Below are 21,247 nucleotides of genomic sequence, written 5' to 3'. Positions count from 1 at the left end.
CCAATTATAAGTGCTTCTTAGACTTTTAACCGAGTATTTTATAATTCAATCCAACCCAATAAATATTTTTCTATTTTCCAAAATAAACATCATAAATTAATTTATTAAATTAATTTCCCAATTAAATAGTTTTCTCAACACGATCCTAATTCCATTAAAATCATGAAAACTTTTACCGTAAAAGAATATATGAAAAATATATTTAATATTCCTACATTCAATGGGTTCACAATTACCAATTAATTTAATTCCATTTTTAAACTTTAATTAATTAATTAATTAATTAATTAATAATTCAAAAACCATAAATCAATTACATGACTACCAAGTGAGTATTTTTTTATTTAAAATGTGACATCAACGAATTGACAAAAAATTTAACGATATCAACAATTAGACTTGATTTTCAAATTTGAAAAGTAAATGGACTAAATTCTTGAAAATAAAAGTACAAAGACTAAATTGCAAATCTATGATTGTACATAGACTTATGACATATTTTAACCTTTATACTACAAAACATTTATTATTAATATATTTATAATTGTAATAAATATTTATTATTAAAATATTAATATTGAATATTTTCAATAATATGTGAATAATATTATTTAAAATTATTTTTAGAATTTATTATTAAAATAAAATTGAAATTTTAAATAATTTATTAAAATAATAAATTATATTTATTATATTAATAATTTATTATATGACTAAATATAAATAATTAAATATGTATGTTTAATAATATTGAAAAATATAATATTTTAAATATTTTAAATATTTTAAAAATAAAAATAAAATTTATTATCAATATAACAATATTAAGCTTGATTTAAGTTAATTTTTATATAAAAATAAAATTGTCTATAGAAGAGCTCTTTTCCGAAAAATGACTTGTGTTGTTCAAAAGAGTAAGTCATTTTACAAGAAAAATGGCTTATTTTACATTGACCTATAAGTCATTTTTCGTTGACCAAGCTATTTTTTTGTGAAACAAACACAGGAAAATGTAACATTTTTCGTAAAACCTTTTACATGTAAACAAACGGACTCTTAGTGAGAAAACCACATTCTTTTCTGAAAGTCTCTCATTTCTCTAACTTTACCATTTCTATCCATTTTTGTTCATTCGATTCAACATGCAATTTATTTTTAGTTTCAACGAGCTAGCGGGGGGATAGATTGGACATATGTAATTAGGGCTCAAATTATTTATAATCAAGTTTTAGGTTTTCGCCTATTAATTATAAACTCAATTAGTCACGAAGTCATTTTATTATAGTATCGTGACTAAGCTCTCCCTAATGACATACCATTACAAAAACAATTTGATCAACACTCATCTAATGACCTTATCGTAAGTGTGTTACTCTAATAAAATATTCTAAATCTCTTTGGGATAAATCCACTCTCCTAATATGATCTTATTTTTTCTCATGGTAATCATTACATCTTCCTTTATGAAAAGTCAATTACTATCAAATAGTAATTAAGTCATTCATCACAAAGATGAACGATCCATAGTCACGTTTACTTTTCATCTATCATGTAATGCCAATGAGATGATATCATTTACCTATGTATCGAGCTATGAATTCCATTATTGTGAATGATGATACATATTGTAGAAGTCGTATACCCAATGCACCAGCTTTTGGTTCATTATCTATTTAAACTCAAGCTTTTACTTACCTCAAAGTATACGAGTCAAGCATACATAGTCCATCATCCATTCAGGATTAAGGTATGTCACACTATGAACGTCACAAGTGAATAAATTCATAAACGGATTCAATATTTATTCTTCTTGGCTCCAATCTGATGTATTGTTAGCCAAATCAGTCACATTTATGTCTCTATCTTCTAGGAGACATCCACTCCGATGCCCAAGATAAAGCATTTCCCCAATTGAACTTGATAGATGACATATTATTCTTTCAATTAGTTTGCTCATTTCCAATTAGACTAAGGACGTGTTTACATTCATCTACTAATATAAGCTATCTTTTCGTATACGATCCAAGTACGTAATACCGCTTAGTATTAGTTTAAACATTAGAGAACCAGTGAGATAATATTTGCTTCTAATTTACTTTGTATGCAAAAACCACATGAGGACATTATACAAAGAATATTAATGTAATTCATAGATCATTTTATTAACCAATCTGTTCGAAGAAATTATAAGTTTACAAACAAATAGACTACACTTAGTGCACCAGGTGCAACACTAACCTACCATTGTCTCTTGCTGGAACATTACTAGATCTACCCCTAACCCTTGCCATGGTTTTCATAGAAAAAACGCTGAAGATGCTAAAACAAAGAGTAAAAAGGAAATATCACACCATAAATCAAAACAAAAACTCGACGCATAAATTGAGCAAAACCTAGAAACCAAAAAACTTAGAAAGCAAGAACAAAATTGCATATCAAGAAGAAAAAAGGAATTCTGAAAAAACACGCAAAAGAAAAAATAATTTCACTGAAAGAACAAACAAAGAATATATAGAGGTTCTTTTGAAAATGCATTATTTCATTATTTTTTCAACAACCAATAATAGTCTTACACATCTCACTGCAAAATAATGTTCATCATTATCCCTATTCTCTAATCATGGCCTCTAGATTATATTTATTGTAAAGATTCTAAAAACTTTCATAGCGACTCTTCGATTTCCGTGTCAACCTACATTTGCGTCTTCAACCATCTGTTGTTGCACCTTTTGTAGAAACCACAACAACAATTTATCTTAAGGCAGGCCATTTTATGATCTACATCTCCACTTGAGAGGGGAATATTTGTTATACCCCCCGATCTAGGTCACGTAGCAGCACAACAAGCTACTTGAAAGATGCCCTTCTGCTTGCTACTAGTTGATCCGTCACCAGAAGACCCATGACCCAAATATCTTGACTCCAGCCAACCTTTCATTTTCCCCAAAAGGATCTTAGCTGACCATCTCTACAAGATAGCCACCCACTTTCTATGGAAAGTCTTCACTCAGCACCTGTTCTGTTTAAAATGCATCTCTTTAGGCCACCAAATCTCATGTGAGCTTAATCACTCTCCACCATGGTTCAGAGTGAATGACGAAATGTGTCCCATCACAAACATATTTCCCATGCATTCTACAATGATGGCATGATAACAGATCCACCACGTCAACACCACCAAACAAGGAACCTCCCTTATAAATACCCCCTAGTGAAATGAATAAGGGATCAACCTTCAAGCATTCAAGCATCCTTATTGCCTTCAGCAAATTCCATCGCAACCTTAGCCTTCTTACTCACTTTCCTCATCCGACTCTTTGCCTAGACTAGGTGAATCGACCTCTACTAGCATCATCCTATCCTCTTTCATGTTTCCTCTCTTGTTGATATCCAACATGAACAAAATCAATTAAATTGAATTTTTAAATTCGAGTGAAAATCAACATGTTTAAATCTTCGTGAATAGTGAACCAATTTAATTTAAAATTTGGAGTCAAATATGAAGATGTGCTTTGGTTATAATATTAATCACTTTAAGCATTTTTATTTATCTTTTGGGGGTGGGGTACCGTTGAACAATACATGGTAGAAAAGATGTTTTACTAACACAACCACCATGTAAGTAAAACTTTTGTAACTGAGAATCCACATTTTCTTTTTCAATAGAAAAGAAAGGGAAAGTTTTTAGATATTGTGTGTCTTGAGATACTATAACCAATTGAAGGTATGGATCCGATCTAAAAATGAAAAAGAAAAGGGAGATACTCTCCTTTTTTTTATTTGTAGCCTTTTGGCGACATGGTCGAGCGGTAAGGCGGGGGACTGCAAATCCCTTATTCCCAGTTCAAATCCGGGTGTCGCCTGATCAAAAAACAACTCGAAATCCTAACGTCTCCTAACGTCTAGGATTCAAGGAAAAACTAAAGTAGCGGAAGGAATCAAGAAATCTTGATATAGAGCCCCCTTACTAATGGAGTGGCTACTAGAGGAGTCTTGAATTAGATTGGATAACGGAGTGTCTAATTAACTAATGAATGGTTGTAGAAGGGTTGGAAGATACTTTGTATCTGACGGATGAAAGTCATTGAGTGTTCGGGCATCCAATTAATATTAGATTGGATAGATAATTGGCTTTTACTTAATGAGGGACACCAAAAGAAAGAATAAGTCTTATTATTGATACATGTGAGTAACATTCTTTTGATACTTCCAAAAGTGTTATCTGCGCATTTTGCTTGTGCTTAATGGTTCTCGATTTTACTCGAAATCATATAAGAGCTTGTTATAAGCGGATTTATCAAGTGATTCATCAATGGTGGCGTGTCACAATTCCCTTTTCTTTTGACTCTGCATTGATAATTCCACTATTATTAGTGAACAATAATGGAAAATTTTAATTCCTTCATATTTGTTTCATATTCATAGAGATAGGGGACATAATACACATGGATATAGTAAGTCTTGCTTGGGCTGCTTTAATGGTAGTCTTTACATTTTCCCTTTCACTCGTAGTATGGGGAAGAAGTGGGCTCTAGGGGTACTCCTAATTGGGGTTGAGGAATCAAACCGTATCAATTGTTTTCTAGATCGTTTTGCAAAGCCTTTTTTTATTTTAACTATTTTATTAGTCTTCATTTGAAATTCTTGGATTCTAGTGGAGTAATGTATTCTATGAATAACACCTTTTCAATCAAAATCAAATAAACATTTCAATAATCCCCATGTTCGCATTTGAAAGTAAAAGGGATCCGGATGATAGGCAATAAAAAAGAATTCTTCCTAAATTTTCTATTTTGATGAACCAGCTCTTACGAGTTATGAGCAGACAATGAGGACAAGGAACCCCTTTGTTTTCTGTATTTGCTTGTTTTATTTCCCTCCTCTTTCTTGTTCAAAGAGAAAAAAGTCTTTTTTATTTAATTTAATTTTAATAAGATCTTGCCTTAGTGTAGTCACATATTAGACACTTACCCCTGTTTTATTTGAATTTCATTTATGAAATGCTTTTTGACTCATTTCATATCATGGATCAAAGAAGTTAAATTCAAAATCGGCGGTATACCCTTTTTGAAACAAAATACGAAGAAAAGTTACCATAGAACTCTTTGGATCATCATCGGTTGCTCAACGAATTACTTCTTTGGAATGTTCAAAAAAAGATTACTTGGTTTTCTTTTTTTATTAATTTAATTAATATATGCCTATTCCATTCCATTTTCCTTCATTTCGATTATTTTAATAGGAATCTCGGTATCCACCAAAAAATCAAATCCATGAAATGAAAGAATTATAAAATCGTAAGACTTGCCTTTCAATTATTTGATTAATTGAAATCAACACAAATAAAATAGATCAAGCGAAGAAATAAAATTGAGATACTATGTACAAGACATATATTTAATTGATATCGACATGTATGAAGATACATATTGTGGATTCATCTATATTAAGCTTGTATCTTTCTACATTACAATAATAGATATAGATAGTATGGTAGAAAGATTCATATTTTTTCTACCATACTATCGAGTTTTATAGGATGGTAGAAAGATTCATATTTTTTCTACCATACTATCGAGTTTTATAGGATCTGCTGATTCTAGTCCATTCATTTTATTTAAGGCGTGAGATTTGAATCCTTTTTTCTTAAATCCTTGATAAAAGTCAAGTTTCATTCAAATTAATCACTTTGATGACAGTTTTACGTATATTATAAGTAAAAAGCGGTAGGAACTAGAATGAACAATATTGTAGCAATAAATGCGAGAATATTTACTTCCATAATTTCATTGTTTTTTTACTTATAATAACTCGGGATTTAATCCCATAGAGATGATAAATTTGTCGCTTGTAAATTCAATGCAATGACTTACATTTCAATGACATCGAATCGGATCAATATCATGAATAACAATATCTAGGCTATCAAATCGATTCACCATCGAGAATTAAATAGTATAACATAGGAAGATCTTTTATCCACACGAATACAAAAAGTGATGCTGGTCCAATCAAAAGAATTCCTTTATTTATATATATTCTTTTCCACCCTTTCTTTTCGATAATCTACCGCCTTCCTTGTACAATCATCGATGATGTATCATCATTGCTTTTCCACTTTCACCGTTTACAAATAGTTTCCAAATAAACCCCAAAAAAGAAAGGAAAAATAAATAAAAAAAGATAAAGATATCGTTGGGAATGGAATTACATCATTTGTATCCCTTTGATGAAAAACGGAGGGATCTATTGATGTATTTTAAAAATTTTATCCGTCGGGATGACGGGCTCGAACCCATGACTTCCGCCTTGACAGCGATGCTCGACCAATTGAACTACAATCCGTGGAAATAAAGAAAAGTGTACAACAGAGATAGTCTTATGATTTCATTCAAGCCATTTTCTATTTAGATTTTAGATTGAAGCCGGGTTGTAACAAACAAAGGCGCAAGTGATATATTGATATCCATACGGGTATGCACTTTGAGTGAGAGCGGCGGATTACTAGTTACTAGGAATCCTTTCGTTATTGCCAAATAAATCGATCAATAATCAATTTGAAAATGAAAACAAAAAGAGTCTTCTTTTTGTTTACTTTACTCTTTTCTTTTCATTAAACTTTCTATTTAATGATCCCGATATGAATCTAGAGCGTTATCAAGGTCATAATTTATGGGAACTAAATAAATAGAACAAAATAAAAAACAAATAGCGGTAGGGATGGATATATCACAAAATTGGACTTTTTATTCTTCCTAATTTTTTGTTTGGCTTTTCGGAAAACAAAATACAAAAATGGGCATTTTAGGTTATGGCGGATCGGTAATTATTGGGCCGAAATGGATTTGAACCAACGTAGACATATTGCCAACAATTCTGATCTATCCCCATTAACCGCTCGGGCATCGACCGGAAGAATCAATTCTAGGTTTATTGATAATCCATTATCAACTTCCTTCGTAGTACCCTACCCCGGGAAGTCGAATCCCACGCCTCCTTGAAAGAGAGGTGTCTGAACCGCTAGACGATGGGGGCATACTTGCTGACGCGACCATACTATGCTCATAGTATGAGCGGTTTTTGAAATTGTCAATATAATGGAATGACTAGAGCAAAGCTTTTTCCATCTTTTATGATTTTTCATTTTAGAGTCACGATTTATACTCGATAAATCATTCATCGCCACTCTATTCGATATAGAAATAAATTAGATAAATTCAATCTATTATATAAATATTTATTAGAAATAAATAGATATTATAAAAATAGAAATAAATAGATATTATAAAAAGAAACTAGATTATATTAATAATACAAAATATAAGATCAGTGATTGGTTTAACATAAACCCCCCAAAAGCAATGGAATCCACAAAAGTAATGAGTATTAAATATTGTAAAAAGAAGTCAGATCTTTTATCTCTTTAAAGTGTTTCCAATAAAGCAATCCCACTATTATTCCAAAGCAACCATCAAAACTTTCCCAGCAATGTTGTAGCTTCCAAATTCCGTCAATTTCTATTATTAGTCCTTATTTTTTAAGTTGTAGATTTAATTTGATCAATTTTAATTTATGTATCTTTTTAAATTGGTTAGTTTTAATTTTTATTTTTTGAATTTTGAAATTTGAAATATAACCGAACAATAGCAATTAAATCCTTTGAGTTAAATTCTTTTATTAGTAATGTACTATACATAAAGTTCTAAATTTAATCCATATTTCTCCAATTGGGTCGTTCTTAGTTCTTATACCTTTTGAAATTCAAAATTTCAATTTTGAGGGAAACAAAAATTGTTAATCTCATTAGCTAGCTTTTTTTTCTTAGTAATATGTAGAAATAGCAATCTGGTAAAACATTACATATGTGATAATATATTTTGTCACACGAAATTTAGAAATAGTTGAACTTAACTTAATTAATTTAACAACTGTCATTTTGTTAGAATTAAAATTTTAAAATTCAAAAAGTATGAAGACTAAAAATAACTATATTAAAGTATAGGGACTAATGAAAAATTTTAACATCTAATTCCAATAATAATTGTAGGCCTAATTATAATTTCATAAATTTCATTATCTTGAAATTTAAGTTTGATTTGATATAATTTGATGTTTCTACTTTTATAATGTTATTGATATATTTAAATTTATAACTTTATTAATTGTTGTTAAAATGATAAAAAAATTCTTCATCATGAAAATCTAATAAATTATATTCAATTAATAATATATTTACATACAAATTGAATACTTAAAAGTTCTTTTCTCACCATAACAATAGCAATTAATGATCTTATTTATCTATCTACACCTACTGATATACTTATATAAAAATAGAGTGATTAGATTATTGTAAATTAAAATATAGGATTAAATCATTAAATTCAAGATAGTACAAAGACTTAAACCAGAAGTAGACTATTAACTATATTATATATTTATTTCCATGCATGGTGTAGGCCACGTGACGTGAACAGCCTTTAATTATCCTCTAAGTCAAAAGTCAAAAAACGAGGAAATTGATGCATTTACAAAAACAAGTTAAACATGATTTAAAGCCCCAAAATTAAAACAGAAAGTTTGTTCACCCACCTACCATAGAATAATGCAATAAATATACGATGGCTAATGGAGTGGCCAAGAAACACCTTAGTTTAACCAATAAATTAGTCCTCTTTGTGTGCTCTTTCATTTCACCCTCACCGTTTTAAGTTGGACTTTTAGAGATCATAAAGACTTTTAGAAAGTTAAAACCAACAAAAAAAATATTAATTATATTTCAAAAGTAAATAAATTAAAACTCGTGTTATGTTTACATCTAGCGAGCTCACTTCACGTCTTATTAATTTTATTAATCAATATTATAGACTAGAATCATCTTGCGAGCTAAGGACACCTACGAGCCTAAGACTTTGAAATCACACGTCGTGGTATCACATCCTTGATACAAACAGAATACTTGCCATTCATATATCTCATTCATCCATTATCCTGATATTACAACCTATACTTATAGAAACAAGACATTAATAAATCAATTGAGCTCCAGAGAATATAAAATTAATACAGAAAAGACACGTGACATTTTGGGAATGATGAGAGATCATTGAAATAGAACAACTTTTGTCTCTCCTCTTACCATCTTTGCTATATCTCTTTTATTCCTGTTGAACTCCAATTGTTTTAAAATTTTTAAATGTTGATTACCTTAAATCATTTATGACTTATATCGTTTGAATAAATTATCACAAACTACTATAATCTCTATCGTATGTAAACAAGGTGAATCATTTGTTAGTGGATATGCTAGGTTGGCACTATTTTAAAATTAATATATAATTATATTTGTTTCAACGCCAAGTTGTATGAATTAACATATCAAAGGAATCAAATCCTCAACAAAATCCTGTAGAATGTTGCTTAGTGACACCAACTAAAGTTTTTTATATATTCTCCTTCAGCATTTACTTTAATTTAATTAACCAAAGTCAAACTAATATACATATTATTTTTTAGCTAAGAGATGACAAGTGGTATATTGTATAATTTAAGAATTGTTTAAAATAAATAAAATAATAGATATTGATCTTTGTTTTTTTTTTTCAGCACAACCTTAGTTAATACCGGTCTAGTTAGAGCTATTTACTTGAATTTAATTAGGGCGGTTTCATATTAATAATATAAATAGTGTAAAGCTAGTGTACATCATTATTTTAGGATATTTTCATCACTCTGTTTTATAAAAAATTTAAAATAAAATTAGTTCTTCAATATTAATTAACTAAATTTTGATTTTTAAATTTATAAAAATTAAAAGGTTAGTTCAATATGATAATCTTGTTAAACTTTATTATTAGATTGATAACATAAAATCAACGTTTAGAAATATAAATACAAAATATTAACAAAATAATCACATCATGGATCAAAAATTGGTACTTGAGTTTGTCCATTTATCCTAGATTGATACTTATAGTTTTTTTGTCCTAGATTGGTACCTAAACTTTTTTTTCGTCCACTATATTGGTACCGGAGACTAATGACATTAATTTTTCATTGGCATGGCAGCGTTGGTCAATCGCGTGTTGTCATGTACCATCTTCTTGTAACTCTTCTTGTTTTTGTTTTTTGTTTTTATTTTCCTTCTTTTTCTTCCATTTTTTTCTTTTCTTTTCTTTTCTTTTTTTAGCTTCATCTTTCTTCTTTCTTTCTTCTGTCAAGAACCCCAAAAATTTTCCCTCACTTTCTCACCGTCCAATCACCACCAAAATCACATCTCTTAAACCCCTTTCATTTTACTTGCCATTTTCCAGCCACCATCAACCAACCTCTACCATTTTACCTCCCCTTCTCAAATTAACCCACAGGAAAGTTTTCTTTTTGGAGTCCAAATCTAACCATGATATTTCTAGAAAGAGGAGCCTCGTAGGGTTCAAATCGATTAAGAAAAGGCAATCTAAATCCATGGTAACTAAACCCTTAGGGAAGAATCTGGTGATGGGCCAAGTCAAGATCCTGAAAAGTGATGAACTGTTGGTCGCCGCTGCGAATAAGACTGATCGTCGATGCTCCGATGGATCGAAGGGTGGCTATGAGGTTGATTTGAGCTTGGGGTCGATAAATCAATTGGGCCCAGATCTAGAAACAATGTAAAAGAAATTAAGCTCAATGAATTCAAGAAAGGTGATGGGTTTTCTGATAGCTCTTCTTCCCTTATTTTCCCGCCGCCTAGTTTGGTTCTAGTCCCTGAATTTTTGGGAAAGAGAACAAGGGTATTTCCTTAATCGCTGCGTCCGATCATTAAAATTGAACTTGGTATGATTTCAAGTGGGAAATTAAGCCTGGGTTTTCGAAATCATTGTTATTTGAATCATATATTCTTTCTTTATTTTTTTTCAAGAGGAAGAGTGAAAGAATCAACGAAAGAATATAAGGTTTGGAGTGGTTCTTCCTCCAAGGTTCTTACTGTTGAAATGTGTAAAGCCCATGAATATCTTGGTTCCGATTTTATATATTTGTTGAACGTAAAGAAGCTGCTAAGGATAGCCCAAAGACACTTCTGATGAGTTTAATTTTAGTAGTTCATATGTTTAATTGCTTTTTTCTCTTAATTTCTGAAAAATAAACATAGTAGAAATTGTTCAAGGGAAATGAATTGATTGCAATTATTTCTGGTATTAGTTCAACAATTTGATAAATTAACAATGCTTTTCAACTTAGAATTAATTTGTAACACTCCGCTTGATAAAGCCTTAATGTTTGGAAGTTATTTAGGGAAATAAGACGGGTGAGATAAATTTCGAATATGTATAGTGTTAGAGCTAGACTAAGTATAAAAACCCTTGAAGCATGTTTGTGACGCCTTGATGTTGGTGAACATTAGGTTGGCACATAATGATCAAGAAGTGTCTTTGGTAAGGAAGGATTCTCCCAAAAGCTTTGATGGCACATAGAGTGGGCGAACTCCATTACGGATAAGAGAAAAGATCTTTATGATGCGAGTTTATGTCAGTGGTGTAGACTATCCTATAAGGTTGGCTTTGAGCCAGTCAAGATGGAAGGAACAATAGTCAGAAACCAACAAAATAAGAACTAAGATAGTTAAGGACCAAAAGTAGGTACTCAATTAGTTTTCTTAGAAATTGTAGATTAGGATAATACCACCCAATGACTGACGTGATGTTTAACAAGTTTCAATAAAGACTTGGGTTGAGTTAAGTGTTTAAGATAAGGTAAGGAAAAAATATATTATCTCTTCTTTTTCTTGAGATAATAGAACTAGAAGAAAGGTGAGGTACTCCTCTGAGCTAAGTATAAGACTACAATGTTTGAATAAAATTTCCTTAAAATTAGGGTAACACCAGGTATTTGGGTGAGCCCTGAACTCAATAAGTAAACTAAGTATTACTTCAAATGGTAAAGAGTTGTTCGCCCAACTGATACTCTTGGCCTGTTAAGTGGGCGCGTAACCAATTTTGAACTATGGAAAAAAGCTGCCTTAGAAAGGAATAAATCATTAGGAAGAAGAAGTCTAGTAAGGTATTAAGGAAACTCGAATAATAGGGTAGTCGCCAAGAAGACATGACGCACCAAGTGTGATTAGTTAAGATACCAGTTACGCTTTTACGTAATTACTAAGGACAATGGATGGATTAAGGCCCAAAAGCTATGTTATGTAAATATATGTATTCCTATACACGTGTCTTTACAACTATTAATGATTTATCTAGTGGATTGTAAGGGTTGGGATGTGTGTCAAATATCCATAAAGATAAAGGTAAAATATCAAGGTAACCTGGGTAAGAAATGGGAGACCTTTCTCTGTCTTCTTCAAGAAGTAATCTCTATTTATAAAAAGAGGAAAAATGAAGAGAATTCCTCACATCCTTCAAGCTGAGTTGAATATATGGATATAAGCTCTAAGATACCCCTTATTAAGGGATTGCTGATCTACTCGATAGAAGCCTGGATTTAGTGTTTAGAGTTGCTAAAAACGCAAGTTAGGTAAGTCCCAAAGCCAACTCTTGCAAATGTATTATATATGTTAAAACCTTCTATGAAAATGAACTAAGAATGTATAATGCGATGATTTTGTAAGAATGTATGGTGTTTAGAGCTAAATGATTCGTATGGAATATGGATATGAACAAGTTTGTTGTGAAAGAGTCTGTCATGAGTAAGTCAGATTGAATGAGCCTATCAAGTACGAGTCTATGCGAAGTGTCTGTACTTATCTTCGAAATCGTCTAAAGGGGTCCATTAGGCTAAAAACACAAATCTCTGAAAGGAAAAGTCCATAGCACTCTGAAGACCATTTAATGTAAGACCATGGTTGGGCTATGACATCATATGGAAAATATTTATAAGACGATTGGGTGAGTACCAAATGATGAGGGGCAAACCTCATGACGGTGAGTTTAAGCGAATCCCTATTGTCAAAAACACCAATTTTTGTAAAAGTAAGCCTTTGTGGCTATCTCTGAAAGGATGCCTTTATGGTAATTTTTGTTAAAAGGACGTCTTTATGGCAATCTCTATTAAAAAGTAGTCTTTGTGGCGATATTTGTTAAAGGAATCCTTTGTGGTGATTTCTGTTAAAGGAAGTTTTTATGACGATCTTTGTTACAGGAAGCCTTTATGCCTATCTCAGTTTAAAGGATGCCTTTGTGCCTATCTCAGTTAAATGAATGCCTTTTGGCAAACTCTGTTAAAAGGATGCCTTCGTGGCAAGACTCTGAAAGGAAAGCCTCTATGGCTATCTTTGGAAAAGAACGCCTTTGTGGCAAAATCTGAAGAATGAGTCTCATGATGACCATCTGAAGAGATTTGGCTAATGTGAGAGTCCATGGCAAGGCAAGGTAAGGTTATGTATTGAAAATATCTATAGAGTATGCACTGAAGTAAGAAAGATATGGGCAAATTCTGAGATAAGTATTGGGCATAGTCTACCTCGCTTGGAGAAAATAATAAGACTAGTAAGTATGGAAAAAGATATTAAGTATGATAATAAGGCAAGATTTAAGAAATGTTATAAAAGGTAAAGAAATGTTAAGTATAGTACTCTCAAGATATGAGAAAATGGTTTTGAAGAGAGAAAGATGGTAGCCTTAATATTGTACCTGCCAAATAAGGAAGAAATGTCAATAAATGACCCAAGGATGTGCAAAATAACATATGCAACGTAGAATGAATGAAAAAAGTATTCTAAGGTTTAACTTACTAAGTTCTAACAAACTAACAAAAATTGTTTCTGTTTTCAAGTCTGCAAAGGAATGTACGCCGAGAGACGATGCCAGGGCTACACTAAGGAAACGACGTGTTGGGCTGTTATGCATACAGAGGAAGGCAAATGGCGTGTTCGAGTCTACGCATAAGTTCATTAAGTAGTATCCCAAAGTATATCCAATAGACTAGGAGATAAAGTAGAAAAGTTTGAAGTTTTGTTGAGTCAAAGTAATAACCATACATTGTATTTTTATAAGAAATCTATAGTAGTCATAGATAGTAGTCTGTATATAGGGGAAATGTAAATGTAACCCTATAATGTACGCCAATAAGAGATTCTGTTACACTCATAGAAAGATGTTTACATCAATGAATAAGAAAGAAAAATTTTTAAGTTACATTTGTATAAGGCGTAACACTTGAGATTTGAATCCAATAGATCAGGTCAAGTCGACGGCATTACATGCTTGGATGGTGAGAAAGTAAGGGAAAATTTTTGGGGTTCTTGAAAGAAGAAAGATGAAGCCAGAAAAAGAAAAATAAGAAAAGAAAAAGGGAAGAAAATGAGGGAAAAGAAAAAGAAAAAAAGTATAGTAGGATGGCACATGGTGGTGTGCGATTGGTTAGCGTTGGCACGTCAGCAGAAATTAACGTCGTTAGTCTCAGGTACCAATATAGTGGACAGAGAAAAGTTCGGGTACCAATTTGGGACAAAAAAACCATAAATACCAATCTCGGAGACATGGACGAGTTCGAGTACCAATTTTATATTTTAACCCCCCAAAAAAATTCAATTTCAGGTAATTACCCTAAACATAACTAGCTCCTTGGTTTTCCTAAAGTAGGAGACCAAACTCTAGCAAGTTAAAATAGATGAACTATTTTTTCATTTTTCATAATTGTTGAGGTAAGTTTTGACTGTAGTGACCACTATACTTGGCACTGTGCAAATGTTGTACCTTGTCTTATTTGTTGGCATGTTTAACCAAAATCTCTTGGTTGTTTGCTTGCATTTTTTTTTATGGATTTTGTACAACCAATCTCGTGTTTATTGAAGAAGAGATTGAATCAAGCGATGTTACTTTCAAGGATTCTTATGTGGTCTACCTACCTTATATACTGAGATGTGCACTGTAAGATAATATGGGTTGACTTTATGAAGATTTATCTCAATTTGTATCCTTATAAAAAGTGAAATAAATTTATGAGATTTAGAAAAATCATGATAGATTCAATTTTACTTAGTAAAGTTGAATTTGTGTTGTAAATACAAAAAGATGTTCAACCTTGATAGAGATTTGATTGTTGAGGCAGTTATGGAAGGAGTGCCAAGAGCAATGCCCACTGTGTTTGGCTCAACCTCATAACTTTCAATATTTGGAGTTGTCATTTTTTGTAAACAAAATAGTTGGGTTGTGATCTTTATTGTTATTTTAGATGTGTGCAACCTATTTTTGAATATTAACCTTTTTAAGAAACATATATTGAAGATTGGATCAAGCAAATCAAATCTCTTATTTTATGGAGATTGTCTTGATTGATGTAAAGATTTACTTAGGAGATATTTGATTTATTCTAAACTTTATGAGGATAATTATAAAGCATTTCTATAAAGCTATTTTAGTGGATTCTTGATTTCAATTGGTCTTTAACTTAGCAAGCCTAAAACTCTTATATATTAAATGCTTGTGTAAGTTTAAAGACCTAAGAGTTCTTTGAATTTATCTATTCATTAGGAATTTATCTCTGAAAGTGTATTTTTGTGAGTAAACAAGTGATTTAGATTTTTAAGTACAAAAGTGAAATTGCTAAATCTAGGTGTGTTAGGACTTAAATAAGTTGTTGTATGAGATTAAAAAATAATAAATTATCTCTTTAGACAGTACCCTGCAGATATACAGAATTCGAACTACATAAGCATAATAACGTGTGTTATTCATTGTAATATTTCTTCTAGCACTGCTCAATCTTGCACAACCTTTTAATGGATTGGGAATTGAAAATAAGCATTAGATTTTGCGATGTGGATGTATTTTTAATTAATTATGTTATTATATATTATGACATAGAAACAAATCATGAATACAAATCTCAAAGTCTAATTTTGACTGGGATTTTTTTTTTAAATGCGTAGACATCAAGTAAATATGTAATTTCTTTAATAATGTTTTTCTTATGTTTAATTTTATCGTTTTCTGTATTTGTTATAAAATATGGTGGAGGAAATTTGAAGATTTAGGAGTAATGTTATAATGATGGACGACTTTTGAGCGATTTAATTAATTTGGAAACACTACGTGCGTAGCATTTTAAAACTTCAATGAAATATTAAAATTATGATCAATTTTAAACATCGTCTGAATACTATATTAGATTTGACAATTTCTTTTTAAATGTATAAAATATAAATTAAAATTTAATCTCATTTATCATTTAAAAGACTGGTGAAGCAATTCAGCTTGATAACCTGAATCACAGACTTTTAATTTTAATTAGATTATTATTATTTTGTTGTATTATGATTCAATTATATAATGTAACTTAATATTAGTTAAATATTAAATAATTAATAAGTTAATATTTATTTTTATTTTATTTTATGCATAAAAATTGTCGAGGATATTATACAAAAATATTAATGAGGATAATAAAATTTTATTAAGGTAATTTATTTGAAAATTACAAGTACATTTGGTGACTGCACTAGATCCCAACATGTTATGCATTTGAAATAGTTTCAATAAAAAATTAATTCTATATACAATTTAAATAATTCATAAAATACATTAAATTATAAACAATGGTTAAAATTATGATTTGGCTTTAAAAAGCAAAAGCATGCATTTCTCAAATGCAAAAATGCAAAATATGTGCTTTTACATTTGATTAACTTAAAATCAATCTATTTACCATCGCTGATGAAAGCAGTTTAAAAAACCAAACAATGTTTTAACTGCATGGCTAATGAAATTTTGTATGGAATTTTTTTAAATTTAAATATTCGAGATTAAAATAATACTAGAATTTGAATATTTTAAATATAGTAGATACAAATATTTAACTGCCGGACACCTGTTATTAACTTAATCATAATTACACTTTATTTTATCATTTTTATTTGATCTCAATGTTGTAAATCTAATTGCATTTTATAGGAATGCAATTCATTCATAATAGCTACAAAATACAATGATTTTCAATTAGGAAACAATGCTGAAATATAAGATCGGGATGATGATAATTTTCAGAAATGATATATTTTTTATATAAATATAATCTTAATTATGTTTAAAAATATTATATTCTTTTTGGCAAACAATTATAATATATATTATTCTAGTTAATATAATTACTTTTAATAATCATTTGTATTTCTCTGTTTTAATCCAAATATATATCTCATTGAATACTTTTATTATTATTATTTTTTAACCTCACAAAAATAATAATGAAGTGAGATAAGCAGTGTGAAAGACAGTATTGAGGGACTCGGTCCATTTTCTTCACTGGGTACCGGCTAATATTTCATGACTCATTAAAAGTGATGCCACGTGGCTACTTAATAGTCAACTCTGTCATGAGCTAAACAACCGTTAGATTCGCGGTGGAATAATCGAAGGGTTAAGAAAAGAATTACCGGCACCATCCGGTTTTGTAGAAAAAATAAAAATAAAAAAGTTGGTCAACTGTTTTATATTAATAAAAAGGGAAGGACTACACGTGATTCCCGACTTTTAGTCAGCTTTGAGCCTATCTTTGAAATTCTTTTCAATGTAAAATTTGTTTAAATTTAACATTCAATATCTCAAAATTTCAACTTTTTATCAACAGATTTGATTGGCTTAAGACATTTTCACTATGAATTAAAAAAAAAAAAAACTAACACTAATGTTTCTAGATATCATCCATTCAAGTTTTGTTTTGTCTAATATGAAAATTGATTTAATTTTGCCATTCCTTTTGAGTTTCAATGTGAAAGGATAATATAAAAACTAAAATTGACTTCACCCATCACCCTAAGAGTTCAATCAGACCTCAATCCATGCCTACAAATATTTGCATTTCAAGAAAGCAAAATCAAAATGAAGTATGATACATAACGACTCCTCTTCTCCATGCCTAAGGAGGAAAAACTCATGTACCAACTTCGAAATAAAACCAATACAAAAGAAACCTAAACATAACTATGCTTGTTGGGTTTGATTAGTAATAGTAAGAGTTTCTACTTTATATGGTCATCGTCAACGTTGTTGATAAGTTATTTCAAATCCCTCATTTACTCCTTTGGACCAAAACCAAATCTTACATCATTTTCTTCTCGCCTTGGGTCCAAAACTTCCAAGAAAAACAATAACAATACGATGCAAAAGCAATTAGGTTTAATTTTGGTCTTGCTCTCTCTTCTCTTTCCACATTTCAATTTCAGTCTCTTTCCTTTTAATCTAAAAAATCTACTCCAAATTAATAATTCAAAATGAATTGATAATCATTATAAAAAATTATTTTTAAATTGGATTACGTATTAAATTTAAAATTATAAGGTTTTGTGTTTGAATTTAAATATATATAATGAACCATAGATTTTGGGAGGCTTTATATTGGCCATAGAATCAATTTTACTTTAGAAAAATGCTATATAAGCCAGTTTAATTAAAGTTTTTAGATTGCACTTTAATTATTAAATTAGAAAGTAAAATTAGAGATTAAATTTAAAATGTGTAATCAGTACAGGGACTGAGAACAGAATTTAGATCTAACAATTATCAATGCTTTCTCCATGAAATTCTTAAAATCAATCTTAGCCGTTGGATTAAACTCCACTACGGATTCCCATCATATCTATTACCCGGTCACCCGGTCATCGTTCAACCTTTATAATCAACCCTTGTTGCTCCCACATCTCTAACTCTTTGCCTTTCATCTTCATCCCCTCCTTTTTCGCAGGCTTCAATGACTTGCTGACCTCTCAAGTTACCTTCCCTGCAAAGCTTCGTTTCTGTTTCTTTAACCTCAAAATGGCGGTGGATCTGATGAATTTTCCGAAGATGGATGATCAGATGGCGGTACAAGAGGTTGCATCGCAAGGCTTGAAGGGCATGGAACACCTGATCCGTCTCCTTTCTCACCAGTCCAAAAACGTCGACTGCACCGACCTCGCCGATCTCACCGTCTCTAAATTCAAAAAGGTCATTTCACTTCTCAACAGAACCGGTCACGCTCGTTTCAGACGCGGGCCGATTCAACCCCTTTCTTCCTCATCTTCGCCCTCGACATCATCCTCTGCTTCTCTGTCTGTTCCGAATTCTCAAAACAATCTAACTCTAACTTCTGCTGCGATCTCAACGCCGGCGAACATAAATACGGCGCTGGTCGGTACTTCGGTTATCAGTCCTTCTAGCTTCGTTCAATCGCAGCCGCAGAGTTTGACTCTGGACTTTACAAAACCTAATTTATTTGGCTCCAACGGTAAAAGTACCGAGTTGGAGTTCACAAAAGAAAGCCTTAGCGTTTCCTCTAACTCTTCGTTTATGTCTTCTGCCATCACCGGAGATGGCAGCGTCTCGAACGGGAAGCAGGGATCATCTCTATTCTTGGCGCCGGCACTGGCCGTTTCGACGGGAAAGCCACCGCTATCGTCGACACCGTTCAAGAAGAGATGCCATGAACATGACCACTCCGATAACGTTTCCAGCAAGATATCTGGCTCCGGCAATAGCAAGTGCCATTGCTCAAAGCGAAGGTATATAATATTGTTTTCCTAGTTTTATCCTCCAATTCATGGCATATTTTAACCGGCAGTTTAGGTTTTTGACTTTTATGGGATACCGTAAACAAAATTCAAAGTCGAATAATTTAAAGTAACTTAATGAGTTAACTCGAGTCGAGTTGCTTTGAAACCGGCCGAGTTTAGCTGTAATCAATATCATGTAGAATTATTGGTCAAAGCCTGGGGGATTGTTGAACAGTTTAGGCATATTAAATGATAGAGCGCGCGTGATAACGACAAAAGCTGTAATTTTAATTGGGAGTGGCAATCAAATTTCTGAACCTCGGTATTACAACTATTTTGTCTTATGAGATGCTTTTCAAGTTTGACTTTTCTTTTTGGTTGAATAAAGATAAAATAAAAAAAAGAAGGGGGGGGGGGACCATAGCACTGGTGGTGCATGCATGATAGGGAATCCTACTCCGCTTTATTATTTTAGGTCAAATTATTGCTTATGGTTTGTGTATTGGTTAATTGAATAATTTTCAGGAAAAATAGGGTGAAGAAAGTAATAAGGGTTCCTGCCATAAGTTCGAAGATCGCCGATATTCCACCAGACGAGTATTCATGGAGGAAATACGGGCAAAAGCCAATCAAGGGCTCCCCATTCCCGCGGTATCCTGCTGCTTTTCCTTTTTCAATATGCAACTTCATATCATTAGATCAAACGGTAGATAATTTGTTTTGACTTATTTTCTCAGAGGATATTACAAGTGCAGTAGCGTTAGAGGGTGCCCCGCGAGGAAACACGTGGAGCGAGCACCTGATGATCCGTCAATGTTGATTGTAACGTACGAAGGGGAGCACCGACACACTCAACCCGCAATGCAGGAGAATATGGCTCCTGCCGCAGGAATGGACTGGTCTTCGAGTCAACGTGATAATAAGCAAATATCAATCTAAACTAATTTATACATAAAAAAAGAGTTTAGTGGTGTTTTGTAATATTTTGGAGTAGGCTGGGGCAATTGGATGTATATTGGTATTGTACTAATTGTAATGCCAAATTAAAAAGTAGACTGACAAAGTCGTAGAGATTATGCTTAAAGTAAAAGTTCTTTCTCTCTCTTCACTGTGTGTGGATGCAACGAATGAGATTCTGTGATAGTGAAGATTATATATGTTCTTTATTTTTTAAAAGGGTAATTACCTAGTAGTTGCGAAACTATGCTTTTTAAGTCAAACTCTATAAGTTCATAAAATGGTGATTTAATTATTAATTTTTTATTTATAAAAGGTTAAAACAATCTTTTATTTTTTCTCTGATTTGCATTAGAATAATTAAATAATAAAGTGATTATTTTATAGTTTTCTATAATTGGTGATTAAATTATAGTTAGGTAATCTCTATTGTAGTTTATTTTTTAAAATTATATTTGATTTATTGATGATGCGTGGTTGTATAGATAAAAATTGTTAAAGAAAATGTCCAATATTTATAGGAATGGGAGTGAAAAATAGGTAAAAGTTTCATAGAGATTCTTGTATTAAGTGTCAAATTAGTGTAACAAAAATACAGTTTTAGGATTTTTTTTGAAAATCGAACTCATAAATATTTTTATTAAATATTTATTAATTTATATACAAGTGAATTGAACTTTGGATTAGTAATTTTGCTGAATTTAGGATTAGTTAAGATACAAGAATTAAATTGTAAAAGAGGTAAAAGTTCGATTATTATGAAATTTTATTAATTAGAGATGAAACAAGGACTAAAGTGGGAATTATACCACTTTAGAAATAATAATGGACGGT

At 31.2% G+C, this 21,247-nt stretch overlaps 1 protein-coding gene and 1 non-coding gene across 2 annotated transcripts; both read left to right on the top strand.

Moving 5' to 3' along the window:
• Positions 1-3,792: 3,792 nt before the first annotated feature.
• Positions 3,793-3,863, top strand: TRNAC-GCA (transfer RNA cysteine (anticodon GCA)). Its single transcript has one exon. It is a non-coding gene; the product is annotated as a tRNA-Cys (tRNA).
• Positions 3,864-18,600: 14,737 nt separating this feature from the next.
• On the top strand, positions 18,601-20,632 carry LOC108484059 (probable WRKY transcription factor 17). Its single transcript, XM_017787686.2, is given in 4 exon segments — positions 18,601-19,465; positions 19,982-20,107; positions 20,194-20,345; positions 20,348-20,632. Coding segments are annotated over 4 exon segments (1,029 nt in total). The 5' UTR covers positions 18,601-18,740; the 3' UTR covers positions 20,374-20,632.
• The last annotated feature ends 615 nt before the right edge of the window (positions 20,633-21,247 follow it).

The sequence above is a fragment of the Gossypium arboreum genome, chromosome 6 (genome assembly GCF_025698485.1).
Source record: "Gossypium arboreum isolate Shixiya-1 chromosome 6, ASM2569848v2, whole genome shotgun sequence".
NCBI lineage: Eukaryota > Viridiplantae > Streptophyta > Magnoliopsida > Malvales > Malvaceae > Gossypium > Gossypium arboreum.
The sequence above is the reverse complement of the archived record's forward strand: the minus strand, read 5'-3'. Positions and strand labels throughout refer to the sequence as shown.